Consider the following 17,102-nt stretch of genomic DNA (forward strand, 5'->3'; position numbering starts at 1 on the left):
GTCTTCTACGGCCACATATAAATCACTTTTTTATTTACTATTATATTATATAAAATTATATTAAAAGAAATCAGCATAAAATATTTGATTTGTGACATGAGCAGTTTAGTAATTATAATGTTTTATACTCCGATTATGTTGAATTAGTAAACAGTTTTATGGATTCACTGCCATTTTTATTCTGATTCCAGAACATTTTAGTAAACGGCTTTTATGGAAATCTGGATTTTGATTCTCCTCAATCTAATTCCTCCTCAATTCAATTCATCCTCAATCTAATTCCTCCAATTTTGATTACGGTTATGTAAACGAGCCATAATAGTAAATTGCAAGTTGGGAGTAGATTTAGTGACGTGTCCATGTCCAGCTACTTAGATTAACTTGGAGGGCATGGAACATGATGCCAGCTTATTCAAATAAAAGGGATTAACAAGACGTGTTAACCCTGTATTCTTTGGTATCAGATTCACATGGAGATGGTGATTGATAATTGAGAAATTTATTTTCTTCTTACGTTTGCAATGATGTACAAAATGCAGTGTTCTTGGTATCTGTATGCTGAGCAACGGTTTATAATCAAATCACTAACTATGCAAGATGAGTAGCAAACGTTGTCCAGTTAGCAAAACACATGTTAAAGAACTTAGCTAAATCATAAGTAAAATAAGTTGTGTGGTTTAACTGAACGGTGTCTGCCACTTATTTTGTCACATGATAAAGAAGTTTCCACCTAAGTTCTTCTCAAAGTTTATTCTTTACATATTCCCTATTGGCAATGGCCAAGAGAGAAAGGCAGGTAAAAAGGGGTTGGAAAGGCCAAAATAGTTGTTGTCTTTTATGGTCAAAATTTCCAAAATGTAAGTGCATGGATCACATGTATTTTCATAAATGAAAAGTATGTTGTATGAAAGGTGGGGCACTAACATAGGTGTGATTTCTTCAATTTGGGTTGAGGGGACAATGAGCTTTTTGGATCAAGTAATGCAGTTTGGGTTTGTATCCCGCAATGATGTTAACTTTCACATGACACTATTACACCAACCCACATGATGCTGCTAGCCTTAGCCTGCCATAAATTGCACTATAAGATACCAATAACACTTCTTGGAATGATGTTTTTGGACTTCATTTCAAGTAATCCTACCAATACTTAGTACTAGCCACATTTGAGAGTGTCTCTTTCTTTGTATTTACGAGCAAATGACAGTTTAACATATATACATAAACAACTCGTTATAAACACAAAAGAAAAAGATTATGCATGTGTGTGGAATTGTAATTTGTGTCTTGAAACTTGTACGTATATGTCTCGAGATGCAGTTCTTTATGTCTGTTTCACTACTGATGTGATGTAGGTAAGTCTCTCTTGCACGATAACAATAGGGAGGCTTCTTTGCCGGATCAATCTGGAATTGCATAAAATAGTGTTGAACAATCACACATGACGACCGCAATGTGGTTATGATGGAATAGTAAGCTCACCTACCACATCACACAAAATGGAAAATTTAAAGAAATATGTAAAGACTAGTTTGAAATACAAATTACAATCATTATGTATGTATTTATATGGCGCAACATAATTATGAATTCATATAAAATACTTTAAAGTGTTGGACACTTGTAATCGAGTTATACTATTTTCTATGAATTTCTTTGTTAATTTTCTATGTTTATTTATTTTTCTATATCTTAATAAAAAATAGATTGGGATTTTATTTATTTTGTTTTAGGTTAATGACTTGATCAAAGGTATCTAGAAGCTTAGGACAAATTTTGGTATGTGATATATATATCGCCTCATACATGAAATTAATTTTGAAATTGTTACTAACACTATAAAAATTAAATTCCGCACTCTAAAGTTTTTACATAGAATTTGACCAAAAAAAAAGTTTTTACATATAAAAAAAAAAAAAAACTTTTTGAGAAGTGCACAATTAGAGTATCTAAAAAAGAGATGTAAAAAAATTCTACTTTAGACTATTTTAATTGACATCTCGGTTGGAATATGAAACTTTAGAAAATATTATTTTGCCATGAAAGCTATAAAAATAAAATTTGATATCTCCATTGGATATGGTTTTAGATTTTGGAGACACCTCTTATGAGAGTGTCTAAATTTTGGACCTTACAATTTTGTACTCGAGAAATTTTTTTTTCAAGTATAATGATATATTTTATAGGAGGGGGAGTTCGGTTAAGCCACACAATGAACAACCCAATTTGATATCGAATTCGTTATCTACGAGGTTCGAACCTAATACCTCTCACATAAAAGTAAATATATATACCATCAGACCGTAATAATAAGTAACATGTACTTAAGATTTAATAATTAATAATTGAATAAATAATATAGTTGGAGTAAACCTTTTGAAGATTATACACGGTTAGGGTCAATGTGAAGAAATTGAAATAGTCCAAGGTGGAGAAACTAGAATAAGAAACACCCATGATCCTACAAGGTCATTAATTAAGTGGCATCCCTGCATAATTTAATTATTGTAGTGATTAATTGCAGATTTGTCTATGTAATTAGTATAATGTGTCCTACTCATCACCATCATTATATCATAAAAAAATTGCAATTCCCCATCCCCACATTTCTCACATATTTTAATTTTTTACCCATAAATAAAGTTTTGACTTTTAGGTACTTAATCCTTATTTCTTTCATAGGATATTTCTGAAGGGAATTTATTTCAACAAAGAAAAAAAAACTAAAAATCAGGTACTTTTTTTATTTTTAAATTTCTTGTACCATGGTGTGGGCTTTTCGAATCCCGTTGACTCTTTAATATAACTTCTAATCTAACAAATATATCGTTGACAAAAGAAAAAAAAGAAAAAAAAAAACCAAAACCAGCTATCTTTGCAGAAAACCACCATCAGATTAACGGATTTTAATCCAGTTTAAACAGTTTTTTTTGTCTTGTTTGATCTCCAATAAATATAGCAGTTCTTTGTCCTCTCATCTCCATCAATCTCTCTCTCCTCTTCTTCCTCTCTTTCTCTCTCTAAACAGCGATTAATCCCAAATCAAAAGCTTTCAACTTTATAGCTAGGTTTAGTGGTGTTAGTGGGCTTAACATTAGCAGTGGGCCTAATAAATACTAGTAACCTGGCCCAAAGGGTCCTAACCATTACCTAATCAGACATGGAAAAGAGGTAAAAGTAGCTCACTTGTTATTTTCTGCAACCACCGCCACCACTGCCGCCGCCGCCACCGCCATTTTCTGAGGAAATCTCGAGGAACCCAGTTCGTCAAACCCTAAACCGGATCCGAATCCAAGCTTTCCGGCCGAAATTCAGCAATCCGAGACCTGGGTTTTGCTCACATTCGCCATTGAAGATGACCCAGCTCAAGCAAATGTCCCACCTAGACAACAGTCCGCCGACGCCTGGCAAGTTCAAGATGGACAAGTCGCCCTACATTCACCGCCTCCGCTTGCACGGCTCTCTCGCCAAGCTCACATTCTGGTCCTTTGTTTTCCTCGGCTTGATCTTGATCTTCTTCTTTCGCTCGCCATCCTCCAATTCTCTGCCATCCGATCCCTCGCGCCGCTCTCTCAGAACCTACAATTGGGGCGGACCCGCCTGGGAAAAACGGGTCAGGTCCTCCGCCAAAGTCCGGTCCCGCCACGGAATCTCCGTCCTCGTCACCGGTGCGGCAGGCTTCGTCGGGACCCACGTGTCGGCGGCGCTCAAACGCCGCGGTGATGGGGTCCTTGGTCTGGACTGCTTCAATGACTACTACGACCCTTCGTTGAAGAGGGCTCGGCAGGCGCTTTTGGAGCGGAGTGGGGTGTTCATTGTGGAAGGCGACATAAACGACGCTCCTTTGCTGAGCAAGCTCTTCGAGGTGGTGGCGTTCACCCATGTGATGCATTTGGCTGCCCAAGCTGGTGTGAGGTATGCCATGGAAAACCCAGGCTCATATGTTCATAGTAATATAGCTGGTCTTGTTAATCTTCTTGAAGTTTGTAAAAATGCAAATCCACAACCTGCAATTGTTTGGGCAAGTTCTAGTTCTGTTTATGGATTAAATACTAAGGTACCCTTTTCGGAAAGAGACCGGACTGACCAGCCGGCTAGTCTTTATGCCGCCACCAAGAAAGCCGGTGAGGAAATTGCACACACTTACAACCATATCTATGGCCTTTCCCTTACCGGGTTACGGTTCTTTACTGTTTATGGCCCGTGGGGAAGGCCTGATATGGCATACTTCTTTTTCACAAGGGATATATTGAAGGGTAAGACCATTCCAATCTTTGAGGGGGCTAATCATAGAACGGTTGCAAGGGATTTTACCTACATTGATGATATTGTGAAGGGATGCTTGGCGTCATTAGATACCGCCGAGAAGAGTACTGGGAGTGGGGGAAAGAAGAAGGGGCCTGCCCAATTGCGGGTTTTCAATTTGGGGAATACATCACCTGTTCCAGTTACGGATCTTGTGACCATTTTGGAGAGACTTTTAAAGGTGAAGGCTAAGAGAAAGATAACAAAGTTGCCACGTAATGGGGATGTTCAGTTTACACACGCAAACATCAGTTTGGCTCAGAGGGAACTTGGATATAAGCCCACAACGGATCTGCAGACAGGGCTGAAGAAATTCGTTCGGTGGTACCTCAGTTACTATTCTGGTGGGAAGAAAGCCTCTGGATGATAAAATTCTTTTGATAGTGCGGTAGACCCCTTTGAATTCTTGTTGAATATAAATATTATGATTGTTTTTAACGTTTCTGTCAGTGCCCGTATTGTTTTTCTATATATCATTATGATGTAATGCCATATGAGGAGGAACCTTGTGAACTATGGTGAAGAAGTTTTGTGGTTGTGGGACATTGTCGTCTAAGTACTCCCATGCTGTATTGAGCGAAATTGAGGACCATCTCTTTCTATTTTTTGTTGGAATGTAATTGTTGGAGCTATGGCGTTGTAGAATTCATGACTGATAGAGCATATGCTAATTGGTGAACGTATATCATTGCCAAGCAATCAATAAAATAGCGCACGATAGTTTGGATCCTAACTACCATATGAAGTGAATCACAATATTTTTGTGCAATACGTTATTTTTTTTCTTCATAAACTGCATTTTTTTGTAATTAATGTCTGTAATTGATGTCCATCGATTCCTATGCTGCAGTTTTATGGTTAATTTTGCAGCTGACTTTGTTGCCCTGTACTCTGACCTTTAGAACGAGGTTAAGTATGCCATGTAGCTCAACTGCAAGGCTAATCCTGCTCCCCCTTTATTGCTTAGAGTTAATGACAGATCATTCTTGCATATCAGGTTTGCATTTCAGTTTTCCTTTACTTTCTGGTTTATATTGTCAATAATACACATGATATTTGGGGTGCTAAAATTATATGTTCTGCTAAGCTTTATACTCTATATCATGAATTTGGGTGCTCATTTACTGTATTCCTTGGAAATGACATAGTTAGCCAAAGAACTTTTAATTTTTACTCTGAGTTAGATTTGAATCCTCTCTATCATTTGGTTATCTCTCGTTTAGGGTTCTTATTAACCTTTTGGTTTTCTTCTTTTGTTGAAAGACGATGAATTTAGAAGTACATAAAAAAGTGGAAAGTGAAAACTTCTATTCATTTATTTATATATCTTTCTTCTGTTGTCAATTTCTTTTGTTACAGACTTTAGCTTCTTCTTTTTCCTCCTTCGGCTGATTTTGGAAGTCCCGTTTGGCATTATACGTATGTTAAAACTTAAAACTACCTCAAGTAACTCTTTCATCTTTTTTTTTATCCACATTTCCTTATTTGTGCATGATATAGTTTTGGTAAACTGTATGTTGTCTTTGTTTTAGTAAGCGAGTTATGACAAAGATGATAATTCCATAGTCCAAATACAGGGTTGGACATTTTTTTTTTTTAAATTTCAGTAACATGTTATGTTATCAACACTGTTAATCTGTAGCATACATTCAACAAGAAACCGTCTAATAAAGTCCAGATTGAAAGTGCGGTAGCATAACACTTGTTGGGTAAGAAGACCGTTGACTTGCTTTTCATTACAATTCATTTATTTCTTGTAATCAATCTCATGTTCTGCCAATTTTAGTTCCAGAAGACGGCAAGAATACGCTTGGCTTTTTGTTAAACTGTCTTTACATGCTTGGGGATGATTGCATTCTATTATAAACTAGTAGTTTGTGTCTTGGATGGCTAATAAGTTGCAGGAGTACTGAGTCATTAAGATTATTTTGAAAGAAGTTCGAGAAGGGGTAATATTCTTTTCTCAGATATCTGGCATGTTATGTTATCAACACTGTTAATCTGTAGCATACATTCAACAAGAAACCATCTAATAAAGTCCAGATTGAAAGTGCGGTAGCATAACACGTGTTGGGTAAGAAAAAATTATCAAGTTTTGGCAGAGGATGCAAAAAGGAACAAGTGGGAAAGAGTGGGAAGGCGTCAAACGTATAGTTGTCTCGGATCATTTGACATGTTGAACGGAACAATAAGCTTCAAAAGGTAATCAGTTTTCTTCTATGCCGATTCGACATATGTTTATATGTGGTGTTAGTTTGTTTTTGCATATTTAGACGTTTATTGCCTTTCATTATATGTTTTTTTGGAGAGGGGCCGTCCTCTTTTAACAATTCAATTATTTGATTTGCCTGAATTTTGGACACTTCTGGGAAATTGTGTTGGGTGTGTGCCTGATTTAACTTGTCAGCAAAGGAAAGGGATCCTCTCCGGATCCCTTCCTCCTAATCCATCAAGTCCGAGGATCCGGGCCATTGAAATTTAATTAAACGGCTAAAGTTATTATAACTTTTAAAGTGGGTCTCTGTTTGTAGCCGTTTGATCAAATTTTAATGGTTTGGATCTTCTGTGGATTAGGCGGTAGGGATCTGGAGAGGATCCTTTTCCGTCAGCAAAGCCTAATAAGTAATTTAAAAAATCCAGTCGGTCATTTGGCTCCAATATGGATTTTCTTGAATTGACATTGGTTGGATTTAGCTAAATTCTGTCATCTGTGCGGGCGTGGACGGTCGTGAATAATTGATTGTTAGGAGGCCCATCGTTAAACAACTGCGCTAACATAGCTCCTAATTTCAGGCACCAATGATCAAAACCGGATATCACTGTACAGTTGATTTTCTCATCAACTAAACAGAATGTCTCAATTTAGTAACGGCAATTAGGGGCTACTATTCTATACAACAAATAGAAATTAATGACACTAAACTATAATGTTAGTGACAATAAATGGAGGCACTTTTAGTGATGAATGATATTACTGCAATTGCTAGAGATGATTTGCTTGGACAGGATAACTCACTAGTTTCAAAGCATAATAAAAGAAAAAGGTGATATCTATGCGGGACACTCATTTCCCCTTCGACTGGGTTGAAATTCCCAGCAAGATTTTTATTGAGGCATATGTAATTGCACCCTATTCTCATCTCTTGTACATCTTTCCAATTTCTATGAATGAATATCATACTATACCTAAAAAAAAATCCCCCTAAAACTGATCGTATTGAAGGGAATACCTTCCTTCATAAATATTTCATCTTCTACCTTCAAACTTGAACAACGCTTATAACTTGTCCTCTATTTCTTTCTTCAATATACCTTAATCTAGTGAGTTGTGTTTTCAAGTCAATCCTCCAAAAGAAACGCACCACAAAAAGCTACTTGGGTTAGCGTGGTGAGTAGAGTGATGAGTATGAATAGGCTAGATTCAGAGTTTAAAACCGTATAATGTAACAAAAAGAAAGACGCAGCACAAAAGGATGGTAAAAATCAAGCAAACCAATATAGCAACTGAAATATTCCATGGTCAAACCAATTAAAAATAAAAGCTGCGATTGATCATTAGTTGAAAATTATTACCTAGGCTACTACAAAACAAAAACAAAATCATCATTTTGTTGGAAAAGCTTAGCAGCCTCTCGAGTTTTGATTCAACGTGGGGCTCGGTGGAGGGTAGGTAATGGGTTGAAGATTAAGATTTGGGGAGATAGCTGGTTGCCGAGAGAAAATTATGCTAAAGTTTTGAGCCCCCGGCCACTAGGAGTGCATCACAACCTCACGGTTAGATCTCTGATGGTGGAGACGGATCGACTAGGATGGAATGTGCAGGAGGTATCACAAATGTTCTTTCCTGAAGAGGCCACTCTCATTTTCAATATTCCATTGAGTTTATTTAGTCCAACTGATGAATTGATTTGGATTAAAGAACCCAGGGGAAAATTTACAACAAAGAGTGCTTATTTTGTTGCTCGGACATGTCGGCAGAGATTAAATTTATGTGGAAGGCACCGTGGCGTGCAAAAGTACCGGGGAGGGTTAAAATCTGCGTCCGGAGGGTTTGTTTAGCTGCTTTGCCGACAAGAGTCAACTTAAAGATAAGAAAAGTCCTTATGGATGATGGTTGTGTCTTCTGTGGAAATGAACCTGAATCGGTTGAACATGTTCTGTTGCATTGTCCTCATGCTAAAACTATATGGAGCTACAATCGATTGGGTTCGCAAGCTCTGCAACAAGGAGAGATTGGAGTACAAGATTGGTTGGATCGTTTGGCTTCCAATTTATCACGGGAGAGCTTTGACTTAGTGCTTGTTCTGTTATGGAACATCTGGAAAGCTCGTAATGAGCTGTTTTGGAATGGTGTGGTAACGCCACCTCAGGAAATTCCAATTAAAGCAAGTACTTGGTTGCTAGAGTTTAAGAAATGGAATATGGTGCAACCTAAGACTAAGTCTGACGGTGTGCAGAAATGGAGGAAGCCGGAGGAAGGGTGGTTCAAATGCAGTTTTGACGGTGTGTGGGATGAACATGGGATGCCGTTGGGGAGTTTGTTGCTGCAGCGGCAGTAAAAATGGAGGGGATTACATCGGCTCTGTTGGTAGAAACTTTAGCAGCTCGTGAAGCGGCGCTGCTCGTACAACAATGGCGGGCGCAAAAGGTAATTTGGGAGGTGATGCCTTGTTGGTGATAGCTGCCGTTCAGAATGGTGAAAATGTTAATCATGAAAATACTGTAACCTCCATCTCCCTCCTTGCAATGCCTTGGATGAATTCTCCTGTTTCATTTTATAAAAAACGAAACCTAATAAATAACAAAAAAAGAAGGGCAAAAGACTGTTTACTACCTTCAAGTTTCATGGTTTTCAACGTTTAGTACATCAATTTTTTTTCATCCCAGAGTCATACCTAAAGTGTTAATTTTGGGACAGTCTCATACATCCGTTAGTCAAACTGTTAACTTTGCTGTTAAATGATGATGTGGCACCCACGTGGACAATGACTAGGCACCACGTGTCATTAAAAAAATTTAAAAATAATTAAACTATTAAAATAATTAATAAAATGAAAGTAAAAAAAAAAAAAAAAATCCTTTGATCCCCATTATCTTCCCCACCCCGACCCCCCATCCTTTCTCCCTCTACACATCCATCCTTCCCCTCCCCCTTCTCCCTAGATTCCCTTTCGTTTTTTCTCTTGTTCCCTCTGCATAGGCCCAATCCTTTGTCAACTTTGAGAACTCAATGCCGTCCACACCCTCTGCACATCCAAGAACTCAGCTGTCCACTCCGTCGAGGTCCAGGAACCCGACAAGTCCCTTGTCCTCAGATGGAAGCACGGCGACCCTCTCTTCCATAGAAATCTCGCCTAGCTGCAGAGATTCAAGAACAACAACCAACCAACCAACCAAATCTCAATCAAACAACCAATCAGTCAGTCAATCAATCAATCAATCCAAATCCAAAAATTCAAATTGTAGAGAGAGAAAAAGAGAGGAGGCGTACAGAGATAGCTTTGGGGGTGGCGTAGGGAGGGCGGAGCTCCGGTGAGGAAATCAGAGAAAGAGGACGGGAGGGAGGGATGGTGGTTGGTGCGGGTTGTAGAGGAGAGAAGAGAGGGAGGGAGAGGGAGGGAGAGTGGGTGGTTGCAGAGGAGAGAAGAGAGGGTGGGGGTTGCAGCAAGTGCTAGGGGAGGAGTGGATGGAGAAAGGGTGGCTCGGGTAGGCAAGGGGTGGGTGATGGGGGTGCTCGGATGGAGAAGATGAAGGGGGTGGATGGGATGAAGGGGGCGGAGGGGATGAGGGAAGGATGGATGTGCAGAGGGAGAAGGGAGGGCGGTCGGGGTGGGGAAGACAAAGGGATATGGGGAATTTTTTTTTAAAAATTTTAATTAATTCATTATTTTAATAGTTTATTATATTTTTAATGACACGTGGTGCCCAATCATTGTCCACATGGGTGCCACGTCACAGTTAATGAGAGACTTAACAGTTTGACTAACGGATGTATGAGACTGTCCCAAAATTTACACTTTAGGTATGACTCTGGGATGAAAAAAAATTGATGTACTAAATGTTGAAAATCATGAAACTTGAGGGTAGTAAATAGTCTTTTGCCCAAAAAAGAATGATTTAAAAAAGGTGATAGCATGGATAGGATTAATACTCAGCGGAAATGAAATTGTTATAATAAAAATAAAAAAATTGAAACTGCATACCAATGAAATCAAGTTGTTTGTTTGATTCGAAAAACTAAGAAAAGTAGAAAATCATCAATGACCTAAATCGACAAAACTAAAAAGATTTTGCAAAACCTAATTTAATCACCCTACATATATGAACAATAATATACAATTTAGGGTTTTGTATGCTTTGCTTATGTAATGAAGATTCAAGAGACTAATAGCTTGATTCATTGTAGAAGGCATCAAAATTTCATATCAATCCTATGAAAGTTGTAGACTTCATCGGCAAAGAGGGAGATGAAGGTTACAGTACTTCGAATCAATGGAGTTCTACGTCATTTCTTGTTTGCACTCTTAAAACTAGGGTTTCCTCCTTTTTAATTTTATTTTTAATTACCTTCCATATTTTATGTTTTTTGAATTTTATTTTTATGTTTAATATTAGTTAAAATCCACTTAAGCATCCATGTTATTTAATGAATGAATATGGACCTTTGGATGTTTTGTAATCTAAAGGTTTAAAAAAAGTGTAAAAATATTTGTCAAAATGTTTGTCCCTTGATCCTATTCCTATATATATATTATTTTTTATTTTTTTGATGTATGATGCAAAATATATATAGGAGTTGAGTGGGTTAGTAAAGATTTATTTTTCCAGAAGGGTTAATATCTCCATTAGCTAAACCCTTCCTTACCTTGCCCTTGGACTCTTATTTTGTTTGTATACAATCAACGGAGGCCTCCTCCACATATGTTGCAACTTCTTCAATAGCATGCTATTATTTCGTCTTTCCCTTAAATAAGTCATCAAATTTGGTGCTTTTTGATCCCTAGTTGCTATGGAGAACAACAATGAAATACAATTAATTCCTCTATTCAAGTGGTACTCACTTTTTTATATTTTTATTTTATTTTTATAATTAGGGTTGTTTTATTTAAACCCCACAATTTGTTGAAAACACCCCACATTCAAATTTTCTTCTTACAATTCCAGCTTTACCCTTCGTTTTGTTGAATCCACCCCACCTCCAACCCACAAACAATAAAATCCCACAGCTACCCACCCCACAACCACAACGACAACTTTGCCGATGGCCCCATTCAATCGTAATTTTCTTTCTTTCATAGTTACTTTTGTTTGGCATTTGACATAGGACTGAGGGGAATGATCACACATGCATTGGGCTATTGCGATTATGGATGAAAATGCAGCCTATAAAATTGTTAAAAGCCCCTTTCCATCATTTCCATGATAGACAATTTGGATGTTGCGATGAAATTTTTATCTTTTCCTGATAAGCTAGTTTAGATTTATAAAGTGTATAGCTAACTGTATGAAATTTCAATTTTTTTTTGTTTTGGCTAGGTTGAATGGAATCACGGGAGAAGGGTGGTGGTGGTGAGTGGGTGGATATGTTAGATTTTTTTGTATTTGGGAGGTGGGGTGAATTCAACAAAAGGAAGGGTAAAGTTGGAATTGTAGGGAGAAAATTTAATTATGGAGTGTTTTCAACAAATTATGGGGTGTGAATAAAAAAACCCTTATAATTATTGTGTAAGGCTTGTTTTATTAACACCCTACATTTTGTTGACTACACCCTACTCCCCACAATTGCTTTTTAAATTAAAATTTTTCATCCCACGTATTTTCCAATACTACCCTCACACCTCACATCTCACATCTCACACACCCCACAATCATCAACTAATTAACCACACATCAAACTCTTCATCTATTTCAAACAAAAAGAATAATCCACATTTTAAAAACAAGAAAGATGAATTAAATTGTTATAAAATCTCCATCTTGCTGTTTGATTTATAAACATCCGTCAAATTTTCTTGAACAATCACATTGGATTCTAAGAAGCCTGACGGACAAATGGTAGGAACTATTCTTATAAGGTCATGTCAGTTCCAACCAGCCAAAAAACATTGAATTCCTTCATCATCAAACAGCCACAAGAATATTACATTTAATTACATATTAAAATTTTCAACATTCTCCAGTTTTCTTCCTATTTCTTGGATTGCAATTAGAGCAGGGGTTTGTAAAAAGTCAAATTTTTATTCCATTATTTAAATAATTTTTTGAATGTGAAAACCAACGAATGAACGAGGAGCAAGACTCGATTTTTTGTTCCGTTCATCAAAAGATATATTTTCATCAGCTTGTTTGTGTTTTTAGGGTTATGTTCTACAATGGAGAGTAAGAGTGTAACATCCCACATCACCTAAGGGAGTGGATCGTGTAAGCCTTATATGTATATTCACATTTCTACCTAGCACAAGGCATTTTGGGAGCTCATTGGCTTTGGGGTTCCAATATGCATATAAGGCTTATAGGATCCACTCCCCTGGGCGATGTGGGATGTTACAATCCACCCTCCTTAGGGGCTCGACATCCTCGTCGGGTACACTTCCAACCAGGGATTGACTCTGATACCAAATAGCCACATCTCGGCTCAGGCCCCCAACACATCCCGGGCTCGACTCCGCCGTAGTACTATATTGTCCGCTTTGGGCCCCGACCACTCCCTCGTGCGAACTCGCTTAATTTCGGAGTTTCGATGGAACCCGAAGCCAGTGAGCTCTCAAAATGCCTCGTGCTAGGTAGAGATGAGAATATACATAGGATCCACTCCCCTGGGCGATGTGAGATGTTACAAAGAGCAGCTATGATGGCTCGAATAGTCATTTCATATTAGAGTTACAAGTTCTTTAGTATTACATTTTTAAGTGGGATGTATTCAATAACATGTGGAGTGTTAATAAAAAAAAACCCCTTGTGTAATATTAATTTTGTATGATTAAAGTGAGTCATATGATGTTCAGAAAATCCTAATAAGCTACCATGTGAATCAATGTAATACTACGCAATGATGTTTTTTATGTTTTGATATCTGTCTGTTTTTTTGTGTTAGATATTATTATGTGTTTTGATTGATTAATTGCATTAAAGAAACTATGCATGTTTAAATGATGCAGATTGAGATGGAATATTTAATTTGAAGATGACTCTAAAGTGAAATGAATAAAATGAAAATGGAAAAATGCGTACTCTCTTTCGGGGGAAGATGATGTAATGCCTGTGGTTGTTGTTTCCTGTACAGTTTGTGCAGTGGAAGTTGTGTTAGCTTTTCTCTTTGGTAGAGTACATCTTTTGCAGATGCAGAATGAGGGTCAGTAAATATTGAATAATACAAAAATATTAGTATAAAGAGTAAATTGTTATCTGAAGCTTAACCTTTTAAATTGTCCTTTTTTTTTTTTCTTTTTTGCGTTTGACATTCTGAAAATTGAAAAGAGCTTTCGTCACTGCGAATTGGGCTCTTTTTATGGAATCAAAAGCGGTCTTTTGTAGAACTGCTTGGCAAGCTGAGTTGTATGGCAGTAGCTTCTTTTGAGAAAGGTGGTGGTGTGTATGAACATTTGGGCAGTCGCATCATTATGTTCGTGTTCAGCCATTGCCTTTCGTTCAAAGAAAAACTCTCGAATTGTTTCTACAGCGAGAAAAGATTTTTGACTTCCTTACTAAAACCCAAATTTAAATTGGAAATCATAAATTTTTAGTCGATCATGACATGCAATAGGTCTAGAGAGTACCTGAGGTGTTTATGAAATAGTCGTTTGCAACTTGTAGATGAAAGTGATCATGATTTTTTGTAGGTTTTATAGCGAAAATGGTCTCTGAGATTTGCATAACACATCACTTTGGTCTCTGAGATTGAAAATCAATAGAAATGGTTCCTGAGATTGTCCACCATCTATTATTTTGGTCATTCCGTTAAAAACTCCTTTAAGTGTCCCGGAGCTCTTGGAAGGAAGTTTGGGCAATTTTCAAAATTTCGTAATTCAATCGTTTCTTAACCAAATTTGACCCATAATATATCAAAATGAAGATAGGAAAGTGTAGAACAAGATTAAACCTATTTGGAAGCCCAATGGTTGCTGGAGATGGCATGAAAATAGCCTGAAAGGTGACTGGTTCGTGAGAAAACTGGAAAACTCGCCGGAAACTGGGTAAACTTTAATCATTCATAACTTCCTCAATATTTAACAAAATTGAGTGATTCCAAAACAAAAATATACTTCTAAATGACACAAAGAGAATGGTACCTTTCTAGACACCGAATTCGTTGTGGTTTGCCTGGAAAACGGCTCGAAAGTGGCTAACTCGAGACCAAGACAACCACTTTCAAGCAGTTTTTCGGCCAAACCACGGAGAGCTAGCCATTGAAAAAGGTACTATTCTCTTTTCCTCATCGAGAAGTATGATTTTCGCTTTTGAATCACTCAATTTCGTTAAGTATTGAAGAAGTTATGAATGTTTAAAGTTTACTCAGTTTTTGGTGAGTTTTTCAGTTTTCCTGCGGACCAGTCACGTTTCAGGCTATTTTTCGGCAAACTCTGGCAGCTATTGGGCTTCCAAATATATATAATCTTGTGGTATACTCTCCTATCTTTATTTTGATATATTATGTGTCGAATTTGGTTAAGAAACGATTAAGTTACGAAGCTTTGAAAATTGCCTAAACTTTTGGCCAAGAGATCCGGGACACTAAACGGAGTTTTTAACGGAATGACCAAAATAATAGATGGTGGAGAATCTCAGCGACAATTTCTATTGATTTTCAATCTCAGAGACCAAAGTGATGTGTTATGCAAATCTTATGGACCATTTTGACTAAAAAGCCTTTTTTGTATTACCAAGGAAGAGGAGTTTGATTCTTTGTGGGATGGATTGGACAAAGTTGATCACTATGAGAAGTGGTTCTCAGTTGTTTGTCGCAATGAGCATGCTTTGTATTGCCACCCATTATGTGTATCGAAACATGTAACAGTTGTTCAGTAGTAGGATAAATTTTTCATTATGATTGGAATGCGAGTGGTACACCACTTGTTTTTTATAGAAGTGGTGAGAAATTTTATTTTTTAAGTTATTAACTTTTTAACACACATATCCCACTGTTTGTTTAGTGACACGTAGTATACCACCCTGTGTCGGTCACATTGAAGAATTTCTTCAGTAGTAGGTTACAGTGCAATTTTTTAAATAGTAAAACTTTCATATAGCAAAACAAGATAAGCAAGTCATGTGAAATTGGTACCATGTGGAATACCTTACAATAAAAACTTAAAAGCAATTGTGCTGACTAGCCAATGTACTACTGACCTTAACAATGTGAACTAGGGGTGGGTTCAAAAAACCGAAAATAAAAAAAAATCGAACTGAAAACGTGACAGAGGCCGAAAAGAACCGAATCAAAAAAAAAAAATCGAACCGAACCGAATCTGGTTGGTTCGGTTTCAGTTTTTAGGTTCGAAAACCGAACCGAATCGAAATATAATATCCCACAAGTATATAAATCAAACAAACTTAAAAGGTTAAAACTTAATAATGTGAACTAGGGGTGGGTTAAAAAAACCGAAAATAAAAAAAATCGAACCGAAAACGTGACAGAGGCCGAAAAGAACCGAATCGAAAAAAAAAATCGAACCGAACCGAATCTGGTTGGTTCGGTTTTGATTTTTTAGGTTCGAAAACCGAACCGAACCAAAATATATTTTAATTATTAAAAATAAAAATAAAATATACCTTAGGGGGTTCGAACCCATTCCCACTTAGTTGAGTATCTTCCCCTTAAACCATTTTGACAACAAGGTTTTTCTTGCTAATACCTTATGAGTGGCATATTTATAAAATAAGATTATAATAGGGTATCAATTCTCATCTTCCATCCAATCTCTCTTTCCCTCCCCCTCCCTCCCTCCAACCAAACATAACCAAAACACAAAAAACCTACCTTAGATCAAGCTCACCCACTTCACCAACCTCCAATTCCCACCTCCCTTCAACAGTTCAACATTTTGTTTTGTTCTCGTTTGCAATTTCATTGGATTTGACGAAACGAGTTTTGTTTGATCTGAAAGATGGAGGTAAAGGTTTAATTCTTGGTTTTCTGGGTGAGCTGGAAAAAAGAATAAACTGTGTTGTAGTACTCATTGTAAAATTGCAGTATTGTGTTTCTCCCAGTGCAAATAATTCAATAATAGAAATTATGTTTATAGATTGAATCTAAAAGCTCAAGTTTTGTTCATATTGCTAAGCACCCATCGCTTCAATTGTTTAAGTATGATGCCTTTTCCATTTACCATTGACTACTACTTAACTTTTGTATCTGTTTTTTTTTTTTTTGTGTGTGTAAAGCTCTGCTTTGCTACATTTTGGATTATGTTAAAATGCATAGTTCATTGTTGATCTCAGAATACCATTGTTTTAGATTCCATGTTGCAGGTTTATATCTCACTGAGAATGCTTAAGGTAGGGAAGCATGTGCTTCAAGCTCCAGATTAAAAAAAAAAAAATCATGGAAAAAACAGAACCAGGCCGAAACTGAATCGAAAAAAACCAAAACCGAAAAAAATCGAAGAAAAACCGAACCGAATTGAATAGTAATTTCGGTTTGGTTTTCGGTTTCGGTGAAAAATGGAACCGAACAGAACCGAACCCACCCCTAATGTGAACTTCAGTTAATTTTTAGTCTTAGTACTTGAATAAAGTTCACTTGATTAATAAAGTATCAACACTAACAAACCCTACAATGTTTAGTTCCAGCAAGGTTA

At 37.0% G+C, this 17,102-nt stretch overlaps 2 protein-coding genes across 2 annotated transcripts; both read left to right on the forward strand.

Moving 5' to 3' along the window:
• The first annotated feature begins 3,026 nt into the window (after positions 1–3,026).
• Positions 3,027–5,038, forward strand: LOC126628307 (UDP-glucuronate 4-epimerase 3-like). The gene has a single exon (XM_050297945.1). The coding sequence runs from the start codon at positions 3,356–3,358 to the stop codon at positions 4,670–4,672; it is 1,317 nt and encodes a 438-aa protein (XP_050153902.1). The 5' UTR covers positions 3,027–3,355; the 3' UTR covers positions 4,673–5,038.
• Positions 5,039–8,273: 3,235 nt separating this feature from the next.
• LOC126630119 (uncharacterized) lies at positions 8,274–8,864 on the forward strand. The gene has a single exon (XM_050300265.1). The coding sequence runs from the start codon at positions 8,274–8,276 to the stop codon at positions 8,862–8,864; it is 591 nt and encodes a 196-aa protein (XP_050156222.1).
• Positions 8,865–17,102: the final 8,238 nt, after the last annotated feature.

This window comes from Malus sylvestris, chromosome 7, assembly GCF_916048215.2.
Source record: "Malus sylvestris chromosome 7, drMalSylv7.2, whole genome shotgun sequence".
NCBI classification, from domain to species: domain Eukaryota; kingdom Viridiplantae; phylum Streptophyta; class Magnoliopsida; order Rosales; family Rosaceae; genus Malus; species Malus sylvestris.